Source organism: Papaver somniferum, chromosome 8, assembly GCF_003573695.1.
Source record: "Papaver somniferum cultivar HN1 chromosome 8, ASM357369v1, whole genome shotgun sequence".
NCBI lineage: Eukaryota > Viridiplantae > Streptophyta > Magnoliopsida > Ranunculales > Papaveraceae > Papaver > Papaver somniferum.
In genome coordinates, this window is record NC_039365.1 from 126,621,886 (window position 1) to 126,642,942 (window position 21,057).

Sequence of the window (21,057 nt, forward strand, 5' to 3'; positions counted from 1 at the left end):
CAGTCCATTAGGATAAGTTCGTTTTGGCAGTGGCCTTCAGACAGATATGGTAAATACCGTTCACCTTAGTCAAAGTCAAATCCATCTACGTTTTTCTCTACATCCATCTTCTTAATATATCCATGTGATTGGTTGACTCCGGTTATGATGTCCAGAAACTATCTGAGTAGAGCTATGTCACTTATATATGAATTTTAGTATGCTTGAGTGCAAACTCGTGTACAACAATTGGAATTTCGCATCAGGGTACTTCCTCCTGTAATCAATGAGAGTATGCCAATCAAGGAGGTTCTTTAGTGACTTTAAAGGTTTTGCATAGATAGCTAGAGTCTGGAGTAAAGGTTTTGTGGGTACACCTCTTGTAAACCCACCCGAGACTATATCTCGGCCACTAGGGCCACCTAGGGTTTTAAAGGCTTGTTATACATGCTAAGTGTGACCGTATCCTCGACGAGATGGAGTTATATGATTTGCTCGGGACTAGCAAATAATAAGTTTGGGGGTATTTGATAGACGCATTTATGTGTCTATTTTGATATCTATTTTCTATATTGTTAGTACCCATTTTTGTACTTATTTTGCTATTTTGTGTTTTTGTATGTGTTTTTGGGAAATAAAGCTCGATGGACTAAAATGTGAAATTCCGCTCGTAAAATAGAGGAAATGAAGTGATTTATTATTTAATGGGCTAGGCCCAAAAGGAAGAAGATGGAGAATTATTTCATTTGTACAATTATTTGGATATGGGATCGTGGAAAGTGTGGAGCCCATTATGTCAACATCATTTACAAGATATTAAAAAGATATATGGAGATATTTATTTTAATGAAGAAAATAAAAGTGTTAAGTAAGAAATCTACATGGAATAATTGATGGGAATTAAATATATAAAGAGTATGGAAAGAATATTATTCTTTATGGTTGGAGTTAATAAAGAATAAATAATTCCAAAATAAGGAAAATTGTAAATGCATGAGAATTATATTATTTGACGCGTGGCACATTCTTATTGAAGGATTTTTCATTGTCTTGGCATGTGGGTATTCTCATTCGGTGATGATGTAGCATTGGTGAATAGAAAAGGAAAGTGGATTCCTTTGAAAGCTATAAATACGCTGTGGATACAAGAAAAAGGGGGTCCAGAGAGTAGAGTTTTTATAATCATTGTTTTAATTTCTCTTTTGTAACAATGGAGTAATTTTTCCGTTAAGGTGGAGGAAGAAACTACTTCTAGCATGTAAGTTTTGATATTTAATTTTCTTTTAATTATTCTCCAATTAGTTTTAATTGTCTAGAAATTTTCTCTTCTTTATATGCTTCGTAATAACTGTTTTGGGTAGTTTAGCTACCGATCTTTTATAAGCGAAGGAAAATTAGGCCTTAGATTATCGACTTGAGTCGAATTGATATTTTATTAATGATAAATTTTCCAAGGCATGAAATTGGGTTCAAAATTGCCTTGTGTAGTTTTGAGAGTAAATTAGAGAAATTAATTGTTACAACCGTTAGAAGTAGTGGAATCCGAAACCCTAGTCTCCCTCTCTTTGGTCAACAAAATTAGTTTTTCCTTAAAAATATTTTCTTTATTAATCTCAAAACCAATCTTTATAAAATTCCGAGCAGTGAACTTCTACTTACCACCTGTAAAACTACATCGCAGTCTTTGATTAAAAAGAGTTTCAGAGAAGGAAAAAGATATATAGGGTTGCGAAACCTTTAACACAGGTTCGTGTATATACAACTCTCAACCCTATAAAAGGTAGAATTGTCTATTTTAACCCTCTTTTATTGACTAACTAGGGAAGTCCTTTCCAATATCAATTAGATATGAAAGGCGACATGAATTCCAGACTTTAAAATGCTCTTAGAGCAGACACAAATAAAGAAAAAAAAACTTTTTTCTTTTCTTAAAGCCTGAGATGTGCAAAACCTTGTCTCTTTTAATCAGGCACATGAGACAAGATGCACTAACCAACACAATTTAAGTTGCGCTAGGATAAACAACAATCTGTCCATCACATCCTTTGATTCTACGTAGAGGTCACGATGAAATGTGTGTAGCATCGAACGCTCAACTGGGAGGCCTTTCGAGAAACATATTCATCATGGCTCTGAGAGAAATGCTCACTCAGTCAGATATCGTGAAACGATTCACGGATCATAAAATATAAATCGTCACATGCGTTCTTGAAGCCGGGTCAGAAACATGTAATATCATGATTTTACGATTTTAACCCTTGTTGAAAATCTACCATCAACAAAGATCTAAGCAATTGAACAACTCTCTAACTAGTTCATTTGAGTCATTTGAACTAGTTATGGTAAAGATGAATATGGTTGATATGAAAGTGCTCATATGTCTAACCATTGGTTAACTATTGTTGAACCGATTAAGTGTACATGTTTAGGTACGGTTACTCAAACCTAAATGAAGATACATTTCATTTGTGTATAACAAGCTAAGTTCGATCTAACAGTTGAAAGATATTAGCTTGAATCTAATCGGGTTTTCATCTAACAGTGAATATTAAATGCTTTGTTACCAAGGTATCTTAGATTGCAAACCCTGATTTGAAATCTATATAAAGGAAAACTCTAGCAACTGAGAAACCTAATCCCCACACCTCCTGTATGATACTAGTTGTATAATCTAGAGTCGATTCTCCTTTAACCATAGGTTTTTCACGAAACCCTGTAGGTTAACGACTTGAAGACTTCATTGGGTTTGTGAAGCCAGACCCAACTATTTTCTCTGTAGTTGCGTGATCTGATCTTGTTGTTTCTATCGTGTTTGAGTACAATCGTAAGATTCTCTTAAGATTTATATCTCCGATAGGCAAGATAGAGAAGTAGTCACAAACACCTTCGTCTCATCATTTGTGATTCCATAATATCTTGTTTCGTTAATCGATTAAGATTATTGGGAGGTGATTGATAATTCTAGGTTGTTCTTCGAGAATATAAGTCTGGGGTATCAATTGGTTCATGTTCACCTTGATTTATCAAAAGATGGAACAAAAAAACTCGTAGGTATATCTGTGGGAGACAGGTTTATCTATTCAATTGACTTTTTTGTGTAATACAGATTTGTTTATCAATTCTTCGACATTGGGTCGTAGTAACTCTTAGTTGTGGGTGAGATCAGCTAAGGAATCAAGTGTGTAGTATCCTGCTGGGATCAGAGACGTAAGGAACACAATTGTACCTTGAATCAGTGTGATATTGATTAAGGTACAGTTACTTACGCCTCTGAATCCCAACATGAATCTACGCACTTGATTCCCTTAGCTGATCTCACCCACAACTAAGAGTTGCTACGACCCAGAGTCGAAGACTTGATAAACATATATGTCTCCCACAGAAAATTCTATTCTGATAGATAAATCTGTCTCCCATAGAAATACCTACGAAATTTTTGTTCCATCTTTTGATAATTCAAGGTGAACAGGAACCAATTGATAATATGGTCTTATATTCCCGAAGAACAACCTAGAAATATCAATCACTTCACAGTAACTTAACTATATGGTAGTAGAACAAGTTATTGTGGAATCACAAAGAATGAGATGAAGAGCTTTGTGATTACATTTTATATCTTACCCATCGGAGATAAATCTCGAGCAAATCTTAAAGAAGATAGTACTCAATACGATAGATTAAGTAAGATCAGAACACGCAACTACAGAGAAAATAGTTGGGTCTGGCATCAGAACTCCAATGAAGTCTTCAAGTTGTTAACCTATAATGGTTTTAAGAAAAAACTAGGTTAAGTACTTTGTACGATTACAAATCAAACCGATTTCGATTCAATTTGTTCATATATATTTCTTTGAGATAGTGAACAATTGAACAACTCTATTTGAAATACAATTAGATTCAATTGATTATCTTTTAGGATTGATTGATCTTTATATTTGATCTAGAAGTGTTAGATGAATACGGCAAAGACAAAAGTGTTCATATGGCTAACTTCGGTTAACTATTATTGAGCCAACTCAATATACACGTTTAGGTACGGTAACCCATATCTAAATGAAAGTATATTTCATTTGTGTGTAACAAGATAATACCATCTAACAGTGGAGATTGATTGCTTTATTTTTAAGCAGACTTAACTTGAATCTTAAATCAGGTTTTCATCTAAAGGTGAATATTGAATGCTTTGTTACTAAGCTTTCTTAGATTTGATTGTAAGCAACCCTGATTTGAAAGACTATATAAGGGAGAACTCTAGCAATGGGAAAACCTAATCCCCACACTTCTATGTGTTCCTAGTTGCGTACTAGAGTCGATTCTCCTTTAACCTAGGTTTTTCCTAAAACCATTATAGGTTAACGACTTGAAGACTTCATTGGGATTCGTGAAGCCAGATCCAACTATTTTCTCTGTAGTTACGTATTATGATCTTACTTGTTCTATCATATTGAGTTTTATCTTCTCTAAGATTTACTCAAGATTTATCTCCGGTAGGTAAGATATAAAAAATAATCACAACAATTCTTCGTCTCATACTCTTGTGATTCCGCAATAACTTTTTATGTTAATCAGTTGGGTTATTGGGAGGTGATTGATATTTCTAGGCTTCTCTTCGGGAGTATAAGACCGGATTATCAATTGGTTCATGTTCACCTCGATTTTATCAAAAGATGGAACAAAAACTGAATAAAGAATATACATATGTGGGAGAAAGATTTGTTCATAAGTCTTCGACTTTGGTCGTAGCAACTCTTAATTGTAGGTGAGATCAGCTAAGGGAATCAAGTGCGCATAATCTGGCATGGTTCTAGAGGCGTAAGGAACACGACTCTACCTTAATCGATGTGAGACTTGGTTAGGGCTCAACTACATTCCAGCCCGAAGTTAACTTGTAGTAGGCTAGAGTCTGTAGCGACTTAATACAGTGTGGTGTTCAAATCTGGACTAGGTCCCGGGATTTTTCTGCATTTGCGGTTTCCTCGCTAACAAAACTTCTGGTGTCTGTGTTAATTATTTTCCGCATTATATTTGTTTATATAATTGAAATATCACAGATTGTGCATAGTTCAATCAGTTGATAAATCTGACCTTGTTTGTTGGTTATAACTTGATTAACACTTAGGCTTTGGTCTTTGGTACCGTCCAAGTTATTTCTCATATCAATCAGGCTCACAGATTTCTATCTGTTCGATTTGCTAATTGCATTTAGAAATAGAGATAAAGCTCTTTGATATATCTCTTGACTGAGCTCGCTTTTAAGTTGATACTCTCGGAATTATATTGGAATTTATTCCATACAGATTGCAAAACGAATTATTGGGTGAGGTTGTTATACCGCCGCTTTTTCAACAATTATATTTTGCCCTCTGTAATAATGATTTTTTGTATTATTATTATTATGATTATCAATCGTAGTGGTGAAGTCAAAATCGCTCTCCAACGCCGATTGCTCGTCGAGTGGTCATACGAGCTATGCAAGTTCCAATTATAAGTCATTTCCGATTTTTGGCAACTTAAGGCGATTTTGTCGGTTTAGACCGATTTTTGAGCAAAATGAGTTGCCGATTTTTTAAATTGGCCTTGCATGCACCCAAAATCAGAAAAGAAAGATCTCGCAAGTCGTAACCCCTCAGATGAGAGCTATGAAGTATTTTCAAATGGTTGTAGTGATAGTGGTAAAAAGATTCGTTTCAGACTTGTGAAGGAAATGGAATTTTTAGATTTAAAAAAAAAAAATATATATATATACAAAAAAATATTAACAATGGGCGAGAGGTACTGGGACTAAGGATTTGGCCGAATTCACTACACAGGGTTCATTCATATATTCTTTGACAATTTAAAACTCAATAAAATTAACATGGACTCTGATTTTGCCAAGATAGATTCTCAAAACATCGATTGTAAGTCCTAAGCATGATGTATCAAAACACCTAAGCTAAGCATACATCATCAAATTAAATAACAACCAATTAATTCGAATCATATTTCAATTTTAAATTAATGCAAAAGTCATAAAAAAGAATAAAATAAATTTACCCGTGTATGAAATTCACCCTCCTCCGCCGTCCCAGTGTTGGGTTTAGCTCATCATGATAAAAACACGCTCAAAATATTTATTTATTGCTCAAATGGTGTTTACAATGAAGAGAAGAAGAGAAAATGGTGTAAACAGCTAATGTGCGACCCACAGGAAGCGTCACAAAAGAACGATAAAAGAGAAGTGCTATTGTCGCTGTGGTTCTAAGACCCACACCTACGACCCACGCCTGTGAGTCTGTTTCACTGTTGATAAACGACTGTCCCTGCGAGTCTGTTCTTCGTGTTCTTGGTGTTCTTCATCATCAGCAGGAGCAGAAACAGAGTTTCATCAACTCTTGATTTCTCGCTCCTGAGCTCTCCTATCGACCCCAAACTCTCGACACCCCTTCTAGGACACCCAGGGAACCTATTTATACCCAACAACGACAAGAAATCACGCTCATTAACTCTCCATGATCCTCCATTACTCGGTGTTAAAAGAAAATATTTTCTGAATATTTTCTTCCCTGAAATGATTCTCCACGCGTAAACAACTTCTGATACTCCCTTATTTAGCTTCTACACGCATCTTCAATGACTAAGTGTCATCCAAACACGAGCAGCACACATCAAACTTGTTGAAAATCCGTGAATATCATTTTCAAACCCGTGTTGCCCTGATTTCTTCCACGTGATTATCCAGCCAAATTCAGTCGAAACAATCACCCATACCAGCTCTGTTACGATATATTACATCTTTCCACAAAGATTCAGCGATTGAATCGCACAAAATCACGTCCAAATGCAATCGAGAAAATCTGCCAGTGAAGAGCAAATATTTTCCCGCCAAAATATTTTTTTGAATTTGTGAAGAAGGTCACCCCTTATCCAGTGGTCGCCCCTTTATCCGTTGCTGGAGTCCGAATAACACATGTCCCTTGGGGTGCCTTTAGTAATTTTTCTGGGGTGTTTCCAACACTTTTTCTGGGTTCCTCCGGTGCATTTCTGGGGTGTCTTTAGTACTCTATCTTAGGGTGTAAAACACCACTTTTCGAGCCAATTTCGCCGCAAGAGCTTATTTTTCCAAAAACATCTACAAAAATATAAAATAACACAATAAGTATTTAATCGAGTCTAACAATACATAACATTGAGAACAAAATAGACACATAATACGTCTATCAAATACCCCCAAACTTATTATTTGCTAGTCCTCGAGCAAAATTTATTTTTGAAAAGTGACTGAGTTAATCTCGGGTGGGTTTATCAGAGGTGTACCCACAAAAAACCATTTACTCCAAAACCTAGCTATCTACGCAGAACCTTGGAAGGCAATAAAGAATCTCCTTGGTTGGCATACAAACATTGACTATAGGAGGAAGTACCCTGATGTGAAATTCCAAAATTCATATATAAGTGACAGAGCTCCACTCAGATAGTTTCACTACGTACATCATAACCGGAGTCAAAATTAATCACATAGATAGATAATGAGATGGATATAGAAAAACATAGATGGTTTTGATGTTGACTAGGTGAACGGTGTTTCCCATATCTGTCTGAAAGCCACTACTAGGATGAACCTATCCTAATGGACTGAGATACCGGTCTGACTAATATCAACACACTGGCATATACAAGGGAACCATTGATTGACTACATAGAACAATTTTTTTTTTGATTAACGACATGAATAGATCTTTTGGATCCAAGCGCATGCTTCTTGTCAGCAAATTACATGATGGTTCCCACAGGTCCTGCATTCCACGCTTGCTTAGACGACGGAGACAGGGAGAACACACACATATTGCTATCCAAGTGTTAATGTTTATTCCGATTGGTCTAATTGGTATGGTCTTTTTTTTTCACTAAAGAATCCTATTTACTACAACCCCATCAAAAATCTTAATCATTTTGGTGCGATATCTCAATCACTCTATTCCACCCTAGCAGTGGTAACAACTTGAATCGTGGGCTTCACCTACTCTCTTAGAGAAACATAGTTTAAAAACAAAACAAAATAATAATAGAAGTGAAAAGGACTCAACGTGATATGGTGAAACTATCATGTTATTACTAACACCTGAGCTCTGTGCTTTTATGAATAGACTCTTTCGATGTTTCCATCTAATCAGATTGGTTCCTCAACTCCTATAACCAAGATGTTCCCATCCACTTAGATTGGTTAGTGTCAACCTTAATAAGCATAAATTTCTAGGCTCTGGAGTTTATTTATTTATTCTGCAACTGAAAAGTTTCTCCCATACCCCCAAACTTAAATCTAACATTGTCCTCAATGTTCTAAAGATAAAATTAAAAGCATGAACAAGGAGAGAAATTGTTACTATTTGAAGCAAAAGAGTTAAGGAAAGATATTACCGTGTTGCATGAGATTGGGTTACCTCCCAAGAAGCACTAAGTTTAAAGTCTTCAGCCAGACATCGGAAGGAATTAGTCATCTCATAGAATCAAAAAGTAACAGTCGAAATAATTGTGGGTCTTCAAAACCAAAAAGAGCTGACCAAAGGAAACTACAATAACCCAAGAAAGTGAACAAGGATAGCATGCCCTTATCTAGTTTCCTGATTAAGATATTTATATCTAATTGTGGTTCAGGTTCAGGTTCTATGAAAGGGTCTAAATAAAATATTTTCATTGGTTGCGTTTCTTCAAAGGTGGGATCCGAATCATTAGGTCCTAGAGTCTGGAAAAACTCAAATAAGAACTTAGAAGCACAAAACAATAACCTAAATAATTGAGGATCCTCTAAGTCAATCAGGTTTGACTTACACAACTGACCACAATGAGAGTAGTGGTCATTCTTAAGAAAATGTGTCGATTCTATCAACCTAAAGTACTTAGGCTTAGTCTCAGAACTTAATAAGTGACACATTTGAAATTTATACGTTCCCACAATTGGAAGCAAACTATTTGGTGGGAAAACAAATTCAATCTTGGTATTATTGCATGGGCAAACCACATCAACCAGAGGATGGGTTTCTAATGACTGAACTTCTTCCTGGACATCATTAGGTTCGGGAAAACGAGTATGAAGGTAATCTTGTAAAATGGTCGAGGCAGAGATATCAAGTCCAAAATGAGGGATCTTTGTAAGAGCTAAAGGTATGGCACAAGGAGAATGATAATCACCCCCAAACTTAGATTTTTGGGTATCTTTAGATAGAATAGCTGCAATTTCCTTAATTTCTAGATCATTGGAATCCTGAAAATAGTCAATTGCTCCTTCGAGGTTATACTCAAGCGACGCATCCTTACTCATATTTAATAGCTCTACGAGTTCATTTTCTTCGTCTAAGACTATTGTTTCTAAGTCGCTAGACTCTAAAACAGCATTTTCGGAATAAACCCGTTCCTCTAAAGCATTATCAGCTTCGTAATCAAAAGGAAAAACTACATCGTCTAAAACGGTGGTATCCCTAATCAAATCCTCGTCCTTTTGAATAGGTGAATAATCATAAAAATTATTTGGATTTGAACTAGAATCATTATAAAGCTCAATTGGATTAATAGATTCCTGATCACTATGCCTACACATTTCAGATTCTTCATTACTACTATCCTCATCATAATAGTAGGAAGATGATTGAACCTTATCTAAATAAGTAGTGTCTTTTATTCTAACCTCGTCCTCTAAATTAGGCAAATATTCACTATTGATATCAAGGGTAGAATTAGAAACACTATTTTGGAAATTTAGATCATTTCGAGCAGCATTAGCTAACTGTTCATTTTCTGCCTCTAGACGTGCCTGAATTTCACTGAGCATAACACTTATACGTTCACTACTCTCATTTATCATCTCAGAATACCGTGTACACTCTTCTTTTAAACTATTCATTGCAACTAAACGTTTATACGTCCTTTTAATCCGTTGTTGGGTCTCTTCTAGAGAAGGAACAGGTTCAGAAATATCATAATCAGGACTAGTTTTTAAGTAATTTTCCAAAAAAGCGTAACTAGTACTACAATGTTCCTGATTTTCTTGCTCGTAAGACCAATTCGCGTGTGGATAGTAATTGGGCTCACTATGGTATGAACCATAACCTTGAAAAGGATGGCGTTCCAAACCACTATTCCCAACATGGTCATAGAAAGGATGATGTCCATATTCAAATTCAGGTCGATAATCATTGTATTGGCTTCTATCATACCAGTTCGACATTCTTAATTGCAAGGGAATTCTACACAATCACAAACAAGGCTGACTCGACCAAATCAAACCTATAGAATCTAGCAAACAAAAAGCATGATGGCTCCACTTAGATTGTTTTCTAGACCAGCTTCTATTCCTTCGAAAAGGAATTCGTTACAATTTGAGCACACCCCTATGGAATCAATCCGAGCTAATGTAAGTTGAATCGAGGTGAGGGAAGCTCAGTGGAGCTTTGATAATTGATACCCAAGGCCTCACCGCTATCAAAAGGCGGCGCAGTCACGCATTCAACTTGCAGAAACCATCAAGAACTTTGAAGTATGCTTAAAAGAGTAACCAATATTTTTCGAAAGATTTTCCTACCAAGCTCGTTATCCTATCGGTCTCGTTCTAATCAGATTTTAAGCTTGGGTTCGCGTTAGGTTTCGTTTGCCTAAGGCGGGCAAGAAGGGAACGGTGATGAAATCCGAACCCTTATCTTATATGGACAGTTCTTGCCCTTTACTAGGAAATTAAAGCATCCAGTTCAGTCCTCAACATATAATCACCTTAAGGCAGACAGTAAACCCGCTGACAGGAGATTCGCGGGTGTTTAGAAGTTTACCTCCCGTACCAGACGGGCGAAGAACCGCTGTAGTCGACTCGGGCCACTGACTCCGGTGTCAGTGTGCGAACCCGAGGGGCCGAGACGATATTGTAATCGTCGTCCTTCCCTGCAAACAGTTTATATTTAATTTTTTTTTATATAACCCTTCCGTAGGGTTTAAAATTAAAATAAATTGTCCAAAGTCCAGTCCAATGAAAAGAAATACAAAAAATAATAATAATAATTACAAAAAAAATGGAAAGTCTCTTAAAATAAATAAATAAATAAATAAATAAAATAATTCTCTCTCTCTTTTTTTTTTCTCTCTTTTTTCTTTATTTTTTTGCTTTGTCTTTTTTCCTTCTCTTTTAGCTTTAAGCTTTGATTCCAAGGTCTTTAGTATCCAACTTCAAACCTGTAATACAAAGACACAACCAAAGAGATGTAGAAAGAACAAATGGAATAATAAAAAATAATAAAAACCTAAAAATTCTACCTAAGCACAAATCCGCGTCGGCGGCGCCAAAATTTGATGTATTTTCAAATGGTTGTAGTGATAGTGGCAAAAATATCCGTTTCAGACTTGTGAAGGAAATGTAATTTTTAGATTTAAAAAATATATATATATATATATATATACAAAAACATATTAACAATGGGCGAGAGGTACTGGGACTAAGGATTTGGCCGAATTCACTACACAGGGTTCATTCATATATTCTTTGACAATTTAAAACTCAATAAAATTAACATGGACTCTGATTTTGCCAAGATAGATTCTCAAAACATCGATTGTAAGTCCTAAGCATGATGTATCAAAACACCTAAGCTAAGCATACATCATCAAATTAAATAACAACTAATTAATTCAAATCATATTTCAATTTTAAATTAATGCAAAAGTCATAAAAAAGAATAATATAAATTTACCCGTGTATGAAATTCACCCTCCTCCGTAGTCCCAGTGTTGGGTTTAGCTCATCATGATAAAATACGCTCAAAATATTTATTTATTGCTCAAATGGTGTTTACAATGAAGAGAAGAAGAGAAAATGGTGTAAACAGCTAATGTGCGACCCACAGGAAGCGTCACAAAAGAACGATAAAAGAGAAGTGCTATTGTCGCTGTGGTTCTAAGACCCACACCTACGACCCACGCCTGTGAGTCTGTTTCACTGTTGATAAACGACTGTCCCTGCGAGTCTGTTCTTCGTGTTCTTGGTGTTCTTCATCATCAGCAGGAGCAGAAACAAAGTTTCATCAACTCTTGATTTCTCGCTCCTGAGCTCTCCTATCGACCCCAAACTCTCGTCACCCCTTCTAGGACACCCAGGAAACCTATTTATACCCAACAACGACAAGAAATCACGCTCATTAACTCTCCATGATCCTCCATTACTCGGTGTTAAAAGAAAATATTTTCTTCCCTGAAATGATTCTCCACGCGTAAACAACTTCTGATACTCCCTTATTTAGCTTCTACACGCATCTTCAATGACTAAGTGTCATCCAAACACGAGCAGCACACATCAAACTTACTGAAAATCCGTGAATATCATTTTCAAACCCGTGATTATCCAGCCAAATTCAGTCGAAACAATCACCCATACCAGTTCTGTTATGATATATTACATCTTTCCACAAAGTTTCAGCGATTGAATCGCACAAAATCACGTCCAAATGCAATCGAGAAAATCTGCCAGTGAAGAGCAAATATTTTCCCGCCAAAATATTTTTTTGAATTTGTGAAGAAGGTCACCCCTTATCCATTGGTCGCCCCCTTATCCATTGCTAGAGTCCGAATAACACATGTCCCTTGGGGTGCCTTTAGTAATTTTTCTGGGGTGTTTCCAACACTTTTTCTGGGTTCCTCCGGTGCATTTCTGGGGTGTCTTTAGTACTCTATCCCAGGGTGTAAAACACCACTTTTCGAGCCAATTTCGCCGCAAGAGCTTATTTTTCCAAAAAACATTTACAAAAATATAAAATAACACAATAAGTATTTAATCGAGTTTAACAATATAAAACATTGAGAACAAGCTACCAGAAGCAAAATCCTCTAAAAACATCATTAATATGTTCAACATAACAATGTTACACACTCAAATATTAGGCCGAACCAAATCCGAACTCATTGCTCCTCGCTCCAAGTTCCCCAGCCGAATAGGACCGAGGAGCGATTTCAACTATTTTGTTGTAAGAATAAAATTCACTGGATCATCCACATCCAATCCATCCATTCGCACATCCAGTGGTGCAAATTCATTGGATAATGGAACATATACGGAGGCCGAACTTGAAATCCGCCACATAGTGGATTGGATGCAGATGATACTAAAACCCGTCCAATAGCCAGCAGTGTTTCAATAAACTGGGCCAACTATTTTCTTCGTGGTGCTAAAGCCCAAGGTCATACCAGGTCCGGCCTAAAAACCTAGTGGCGGTTGTGTAACTTGTGTTACCTATTTCTTCTTTTTTTGAATATTATACCTGTATAGGCTGAAGACATTATTTTCATTCTGGAAAAACTTCCACAAGACAGGATAAAATTTATAAATAGAGATCACAATGTTGCAGCGAATTCATTCAGTAGCAAAGGAAGCAAGAATAAGAAGACTACAACACATTTCGAAGAATATGTGACACCTAATACCGAACAAAAGCACCATTTCTAATGTTTTTGAAAAAAATGAAATCGTAGAACTTTTGTATTATATTGCTTAATTAATATATATAATTTTCTTATATAAAAAAAAAGAATATTACCTGTATAGGTGCAGTACCTCGAGAAAGACCAACTCTTAGAGCAAGTCTTATGGTGGAATCCATCAATCTTCCATCTTCCACGCCACCTCAGCACTTGGAACTGTGGATAGAAATGCAAGTGTAATGGTGGAATAGTAGAAACGCTATTCTTAATGGAGCTAAAAAAATACAATTAAGAATGGAGCTAAAAAAACGCAATTAAGAATTGAGCTTTTTTTTTTCAGCCGTTAGATTTCAACAACTCATTTTAAATCTACGGATAAAAAAAAAACGCAATTAAGAATTGCGTTTTTTAGCTCCGTTCTTAATTGCGTTTAACACTATTCTTATTGACGTTCAGATGGATTCCACTAACCCTTCCACGAAACCGTGGAACCTTGTTTGGATTTTCTGTGGAAGACCCTCACTTAAAAGCCACTAGACTTGATATTCCATGATTTTTCCACATTTGGAATAGTTTGGATTCCACCGTAAGACTTGCTCTTATTATTATTATGATTCCCGCGGAGGCTGAATATTTAGAAAGGAAAATACAGGTACAGATAGGGGTGCACATACCCTACCCATACCCTCCAACCCTACCCTACCCTACCCGCCAGTTTTTTAACCGTATCCTACCCTATCCACTATTTGGCGGGTAGGGTGGCGGGTAAAGATTTTCTTAACCGCCAATAAACGGGTAGGGTGGCGGGTGTAGGCCATATCCTACCCACCCTACCTAGGGGTGCACATACCCTACTCATACCCGCCAATCCTATCCTACCCCCAGTTTTTTAACAGTATCCTACCCTATCCATTATTTGGCGAGTAGGGTGGCGGGTAAAAATTTTCTTAACCGCCAGTAAACGGGTAGGGTGGCGGGTATAGGTCATATCCTACCCACCCTACCCGTTGTGCAGCCCTAGGTACAGATTTGCGACCGGCATCACAACGTTTTCTCCACCGAAGGTGATTCTTGACTTATAAATTTGGGTTTACTTGTTTTTTAGGGTTTATGTAAGTGACATAAGTGGAATTCGTGATATCCTTTGATTACTGAAATTGCTTTTGTGTTCATTAGTAGGATTTTAAGTCAAAATGGGGATTGTTGATAAGCCGGCTTTCAGAATTTATAGAGGACAGAGGAAGTACGACGATGAGCTACCTCTAACCAAGAACACTCCCAACCTCGGTTTTCATCGTCCAATTGATGATCCCGCACCTTACATTGTTGTCGTGCAGGGACCTCACAATGTAAGAAGATCCCCTATTTACTTTTGAATTGTTATAGCAATCTCAGTAGTGGTTTATAACAGTTTGTCTCAACTTGATATTATTTGTAGGTTGGAAAGTCCCTGTTGATTGAATCTCTAGTACATAATAGATTTCCTAAGGGTCATCCAGTTGTTCAAGGAGGCCACTACCCAATCCTCCCCTTCACAACCGCATCAGGTTCTTTTTGCATTTTTTTTATATCCTTCACCTGAAATTTCTTTTGTAGTATGCTGACGTAGCATAACCAGTGTAACTTTGGTTTTGCACTTTTGCTAAAATGTTCATTTAGGTAAAGAAATTCGGCTACAGTTTGTGGGGTGTCCGAATGATATTAATGGCATGATTGATGCTGCAAAGTAAGCTGATGTAGTGATATTAATGGTTGATGTGAGTTATGGGTTTGAAATGGTGAGTAAGCTACAAGAATGATCTTTTTACTAGTAAAATGGTTTAGAGAACGGCATGTCTTAGATCTCAGGAAAATGCTTTTGTTGATTTCAGGAAACATTTGAGTTCCGGAACCTTTTACAAGTTCACGGCTTTCCAAAGGTTATTGGGGTTCTTACACATCTTGATAAGGTCAGTTTAGATGAAATATCGGAAGCCAAACAGCTCGAGGATCATTTCTGGACTGAAATATGTGAAGCCGCAAAACTATTCTCCTTACCTGGTCTCGAAGATGGCTTGTAAGTTTTTATTAGACGAATATAGGCAGCATCTAGTGGTGGAGGATTATCTTTGCTTAAATTTTTATTTCTTTTTCAAGGGAGTTGCAGTGACTTTGTTACAGGTTTCATAGTTACATGATATGCCTTAGCTTCTGTTTAGGTTCTAACAGTGCTTTCTAATCTAGTGGTTTCTTAGTTCAAAGGTTTCTTGCTTAAGGAAGTTATTCTGTTACATAAATAGTATGTAGCAGGAGTTGATCTAGGGATTAAAAAAATCACACCATTCACATTAGTAATATAATAAGTTTTCTTTTTCAACCGAATTAAAGGAGCGTCTATCACGGTTTCTTATCTAGTCTATGATTAACAGGTAAAAACTGCCTAAAATTGATGATCTGGGAGAAACGCTTTCAGATGCTCAATTCCTTCCTTTGTCATGGCGGGCCAAACATCCTTATATGCTGGTTGATTCTTTTGAAGATGTTACTCCAGAAACAGTGCATGGTGATAAACAATCCAATAGAATCTTAGGTCTGTACGGTTATCTCAGAGGTGGTAGAATCAAGAAAGGAACTAAGGTATTTCTCTTTACTCTGTTATTGTGGCCCTCAATCATAGTATATTTCATTGTTGTACTTTTCCGTCAATCGTGCTCTTTATTTTATCCTTTTCTGAAGCTGTAAGAGTCCTCTGTGAGCATATAGTTCTTGTTGGCCCCTTGTCAAATATCCTTCCATATCATAATATGATTAGATTCAGATTGGATTATCTGCCTTGATCTTTCTTGGTTTATGTTTTTAATTCACTTCTTTGTTTATGTTGGTTCTGTAACTGTCATCTGCATAACTGCCACAACATGTTGTGGGTAAAAATATTTAGTGAAGATTTCAGCTACAAAGTATAACTTTCTTTTCATGCATGTGAACCTCAAGCTCAGTTCTGGTAGAAGTTTTCCGTATCTTGTAAAAGTTAAAGGGGTGCTACATGAGTCTGATAGGCTCTTGTAAAGAAAATAACCCTTGCACAGTATTTTATTTTCTTAATACATGCTCATCTTTCTGTTTTGAACATGTACACCTATTGTTCACTTCTTTTACCACATGGTTACTTGTATTTTGTTTATAGAAACGAATTAAGGTGTATTGCGCCAGGTGCATATTGCTGGTGCTGGGATTTCTCTTTAGCTGGCGTTACAGAGTCATATGATTTTTGCGCTGTTGATTCTTTTGGGAACTTCGATCTTCTTGTTGAACAAAGCACGGGGACTTATTGAAGGTTGGATGTTCCTGACGTTCCTCCCGAGATAGTTGAAAAATTTGATCCCCATCATCCTATTCTCGTGGGAGGTATCCTTCCAGAAGAGGAAAATTCTGGGTATATGCAGGTAATTATGCATTTTCTAAGTTTGATATATGCAGGTAATTGTGCATTTTCTAAGTTTTATTTACTACTGCAAAGTGTGTTATAATTTTAGTTACATGTTTGGAACCATGTTACTCGTTTATCATGCGGTTGGATTCTTACAAAAGAAAATGGAAAGAGCCGTCATTCAAAATTTAAGTATAAGTTCGCAGCAAGGCATTTATATCTGTTTGCTGTCTACTTTTGCTGCCTGTATGATCATGCTTTTGTGCTGTTTTTCAGGTGAAACTTAAGCGGCATAGTTGGCATATGGATTTGTTGATGACTGGTGCTCCAATCACTGTTTTGGCTGGTTGGAGGCGTTATCAGACAACTGCTATTTATGCCATGGAAAATGAAAATGGACAGCATCAACTTCTCAGTTACACTCCAGAACACAAGGAGTGTCTTGCGGTGTTTTGGGGTCCTCTAGCACCTCCCAAGACCAGAATGTTGCTGTAATGAATAATCATAATTGTTTAAAAAATAAGTTCGATATATTTCAGTAGAACTTGAATAATTTTCATTGTTCTATCCTATATATTTTCGTAATTCAAGGATGCAATCTGAAGCTGCTACTGCTTAACCAATTGTTGATTTTTTCATATCTTGAACTTTGTTTGCTGAGTGATTTGCGTTTGAATCAGGAAGCATTTCAAATTATGGCCAAGGGTGTCGTTCTTGATTTTAATCTTGACGCACAGATATTGCTGAAAGTAGAAAAGATAGGAACTCTTGTTGACACTGGTAGGAAGACTGCTCGTATCAAGTTTGCACCAAAACTTAAAATTGATGGGTTTAAGTTTATAGGTGCACCAATTCAGACTAAGAGCGGAGTTCGGGGGAAGATTGACAAGGTTTGTGTGCCTAGAAACAAAATCCTCTCTTCTGTATTTGCCCTTGGGTTTTGTTATTTGAGTTCTCTATTTGATATCCAGATTAAAGAACAACAGGTTGTGACCCATTTTCATTTGTTTTTTTTTTTATCCTTCTATGTTTTGCACTACTGTATTTTGCACTGTCCAGTGTGTTACCTGGCAAGATCAGTTTTTGCAAGTGAATTCAAACTATATATACACATTTCTTGTGTTGAATTTCTTTGTTGTATCGAGATCACGGGGGTTCCTGATTTCTGTTGTGTGTTATGTGCAGGTTGCAAGAGATGGGTTAGTTGAATGCACATGTAAGGACAATGTTCACATGGGCGACACTTTCCTCTTTCCTGTTTCGGCCACACTCGTGCTTCCTGTACTCTTCAAACAGTTAAATTTGCTCTTCAAACCCTTAGAGATAGGCATCGACGGCAGCGTCGAAGCCACCATCTCCACTGTCGATGCCGCCGCCGCCGTCAAGGACGAGCTTGCTGTTTCATACAAAGAGGTTTTCTCCTAATCTTAACTCGGTTTCAGTGCGTACCATTTACAGGTCCACATTTACTTATTCACTTATATTTGGCTCAAAACCCAGGTTGCTCCGAGATGGCAGAAGCTTGATCTGCGACGTGGTGTGGTAACTGTAGTTATCCATGAGGGGAGACCTTCACTTGTTACTTTACCGAACCCACTAGAGTCAGCTTATTCATCAGTGGTATGAACTCTTGGGCTGATTTAGCTCTTTCCTGTGTGATCCCTTTGCGAGAACTCATTGTTCTGGTTTAATGCCTTTTCTGCTGCTGATTGGTGTTGGTTGGTGTTATGATGTAGGACAGCCAGCTAAATTAGTCCTAGCTCTACTAGTCTCTAACTCTCTATATCCTATCATGTTTCTTATTGGGATTTCCTTTTCTTAGCTTCTAGTCTGTTTCTTAATTTGGATTTCCTGTTCCTAGTTTAGATGATATCATTTTTCTAGTCCTCGTAAATTTTGGAATTATTGAAGCTTGTATAAGAAGGCGTAGCATTGAAGAGAGAGACATTCTATCAAAGTAATTTAGTTATTGTTCTCTAGTACTGCTATTGCTTTGTGAGTCTACTGATCTCACACAGGGTTTCATTATTTATTGGATACTACGTTTTGTTAGCTCCGTAAAATTGCATCTGATTTGGTTGATATTATGTCTATTGTACAGGAGTTGAAGCCAATCAAGAGGAGAAAATTTAGTGTTTGTGAGGTCCGGGAGATATTTGGAGAGGAAGTCAAGAAAGTCCAGATATCAGAAGAGGTCAAGGAAAAACACAACTTGGATCGACCAGGAGAGGAAGCAATGGTGATCAACGATGATGAAGAGTTGCTGTCCAAGGACAGGGCATTCGAGTTATTTACGGTGGTAAGACAGTACTGGTAAGACACTGAGCTGGTAAGAGAGGAGACCTTTGTGAATGCAGTTGTTTATGACAAGCTAGCTAGTAATATAATACTCCCTCCATCCCAAATTAATTGAGCTAATTGGTTTTAAATTTTGTCCCACAAATAAGTGAACTATCTCACTAATCAAGGGGATATTTCTAAAAGTACCCTTTTAATTAATTATTGTTATTATAAGAAATATGTATAATTTGATAGTCATGTTTATATTCGTTATATAGGTGTTTTAAAATGTTTTTGGATGGTATAAAATTTACGAACATCCGTGGTGTATTTTGAGAGATAAATCATTTCTAAGTTTTACTAGTTATTATCCATAAGGGTATAATTATGAAAAATATTTAAACATAGAGAAATTAATATAATGTTAAAAGTATCCCATGACATGGTAAAATGCTACTGTCTTGATAATGCATTGCCATCTTTTAAAAAAAAATTCAAACGATATTGAAATTAAGCAATCATTATTTTCTCACTAACCATGTTTCATCCTTGGGCAATTAAAACGTGCGCATAGAGAAACATTATTATTGAAGGATTAATTAGGGTACATCGGAAGAAATTGGAAGATACTTTATTATTCATGTCGGTATGGCGCCGGTTTTGAAAAACCATGCCAACATCAATAATAAAATATCCCCAATTATTTCTAGTATACTCCAATTAATCGTTTTTATTATTCAGTGAGATATGCAGTTGTTCAAATTCCATTATTTGATTTGCAATTGACATGAAGAGATGGTAGGATCTCTCATGCCACATTAATTTCCCAAGGGTGGGGAGAATGTTGTATCTACTACGGATGTACCAACATCCATTAGTTATTTGTTAAATGTTGTGTTTTCTAGATACGTAGGTTGTTGTGGTCGAGAATCAGATGTTAGAGGGAAGAGGTTAATTATCACTTAACGGATTTACAAGTGTCGCATAACAACAACTTGGTGGAAGACTTATCAAGTATTATTGAACCTTGCATCTCCGAGGTCGAAAATTCTTCGTTAGTGGTTATTCCTTTAAAAGAAGAATTTGGAATACAATTCTCAAGATGAACCAGTAGGGAGTTCCAGGACCAGATGGGTTTCAACCAGGTTTACTTAAAGCCAACCGGGATATAATGTGCCCGGATATAATCTATACTGTTCAAGATTTTTTCAAAACCGGAATTCTAAATCCGGAATTAAATCATTCTTTCATAACCCTAATTCCTAAAATAGCCACCCCACAAACCCCAATAGGTTTTAGACCCATCAGTTTGAGTAATATAATATACAAGATCATATCCAAGATTTTAGCAAACAGTTAACAAGATAATATCCCCCTAACCAATCTGTATTTCTTCCGGGGAGACAAATCACGGATAACATTATCATTGCCCATGAGCTTATTCACTCTATGAAGAACTCAAAAGCCACAAAAGAAAATTTTGCTTTTAAAATTAGACCTCTCGAAAGCCTTTGACATAGTGGAATGGAATTTCATCAAATCAGCTCTATCAGCGTTTGGTTTTGGTGATTCGTGGGTAAAGCTCATAATGCAGTGCTTATCAACCACTTCATTTTCTGTCCTTCTAAACGACTTTCCGTGTCCGAGTTTTTCCAATTCTAGAGGCCTAAGACAGGGTGACACGCTTTCACCATACTTGTTCTTAATTTGCATGGAGATTCTTTTTAGACTCCTAGAAAAAGCAGTTTCTGAAAATAAAATTTCGGGCCTCAAAGTAAATAAAGATGCCCCGAATATTTCCCACCTTTTCTTCGCAGATGACTGCTTTTTATTCACAAAAGATGATCTAGGCGAGGCAAAAAATCTGTTAGACATTCTATCAAGATTTTGTGAGATTACGGGTCAGATGGTCAACCTCCAAAAATCCGGTATCTATTTCAGTCCTTGAATTCATCCGAAACATG

At 36.6% G+C, this 21,057-nt stretch overlaps 1 protein-coding gene across 6 annotated transcripts; it reads left to right on the forward strand.

Moving 5' to 3' along the window:
• The first annotated feature begins 14,429 nt into the window (after positions 1–14,429).
• On the forward strand, positions 14,430–19,416 carry LOC113302959. Of its 6 annotated transcripts, none has more exons than XM_026551934.1 (11): positions 14,430–14,471; positions 14,587–14,756; positions 14,846–14,954; positions 15,067–15,185; positions 15,279–15,463; positions 15,816–16,023; positions 16,571–16,829; positions 17,090–17,703; positions 17,999–18,226; positions 18,314–18,433; positions 18,915–19,416. In XM_026551934.1, the coding sequence occupies exons 8-11, from the start codon at positions 17,509–17,511 to the stop codon at positions 19,128–19,130; spliced, it is 759 nt and encodes a 252-aa protein (XP_026407719.1). In that variant the 5' UTR covers positions 14,430–14,471; positions 14,587–14,756; positions 14,846–14,954; positions 15,067–15,185; positions 15,279–15,463; positions 15,816–16,023; positions 16,571–16,829; positions 17,090–17,508; the 3' UTR covers positions 19,131–19,416. The 6 variants fall into 6 exon arrangements, with proteins under 6 accessions (XP_026407719.1, XP_026407720.1, XP_026407721.1 ...); XM_026551935.1 differs by having other exon boundaries at positions 14,449–14,471; positions 14,584–14,756; XM_026551936.1 differs by lacking the exon at positions 14,430–14,471 and having other exon boundaries at positions 14,507–14,756; positions 17,090–17,304; positions 17,494–17,703.
• Positions 19,417–21,057: the final 1,641 nt, after the last annotated feature.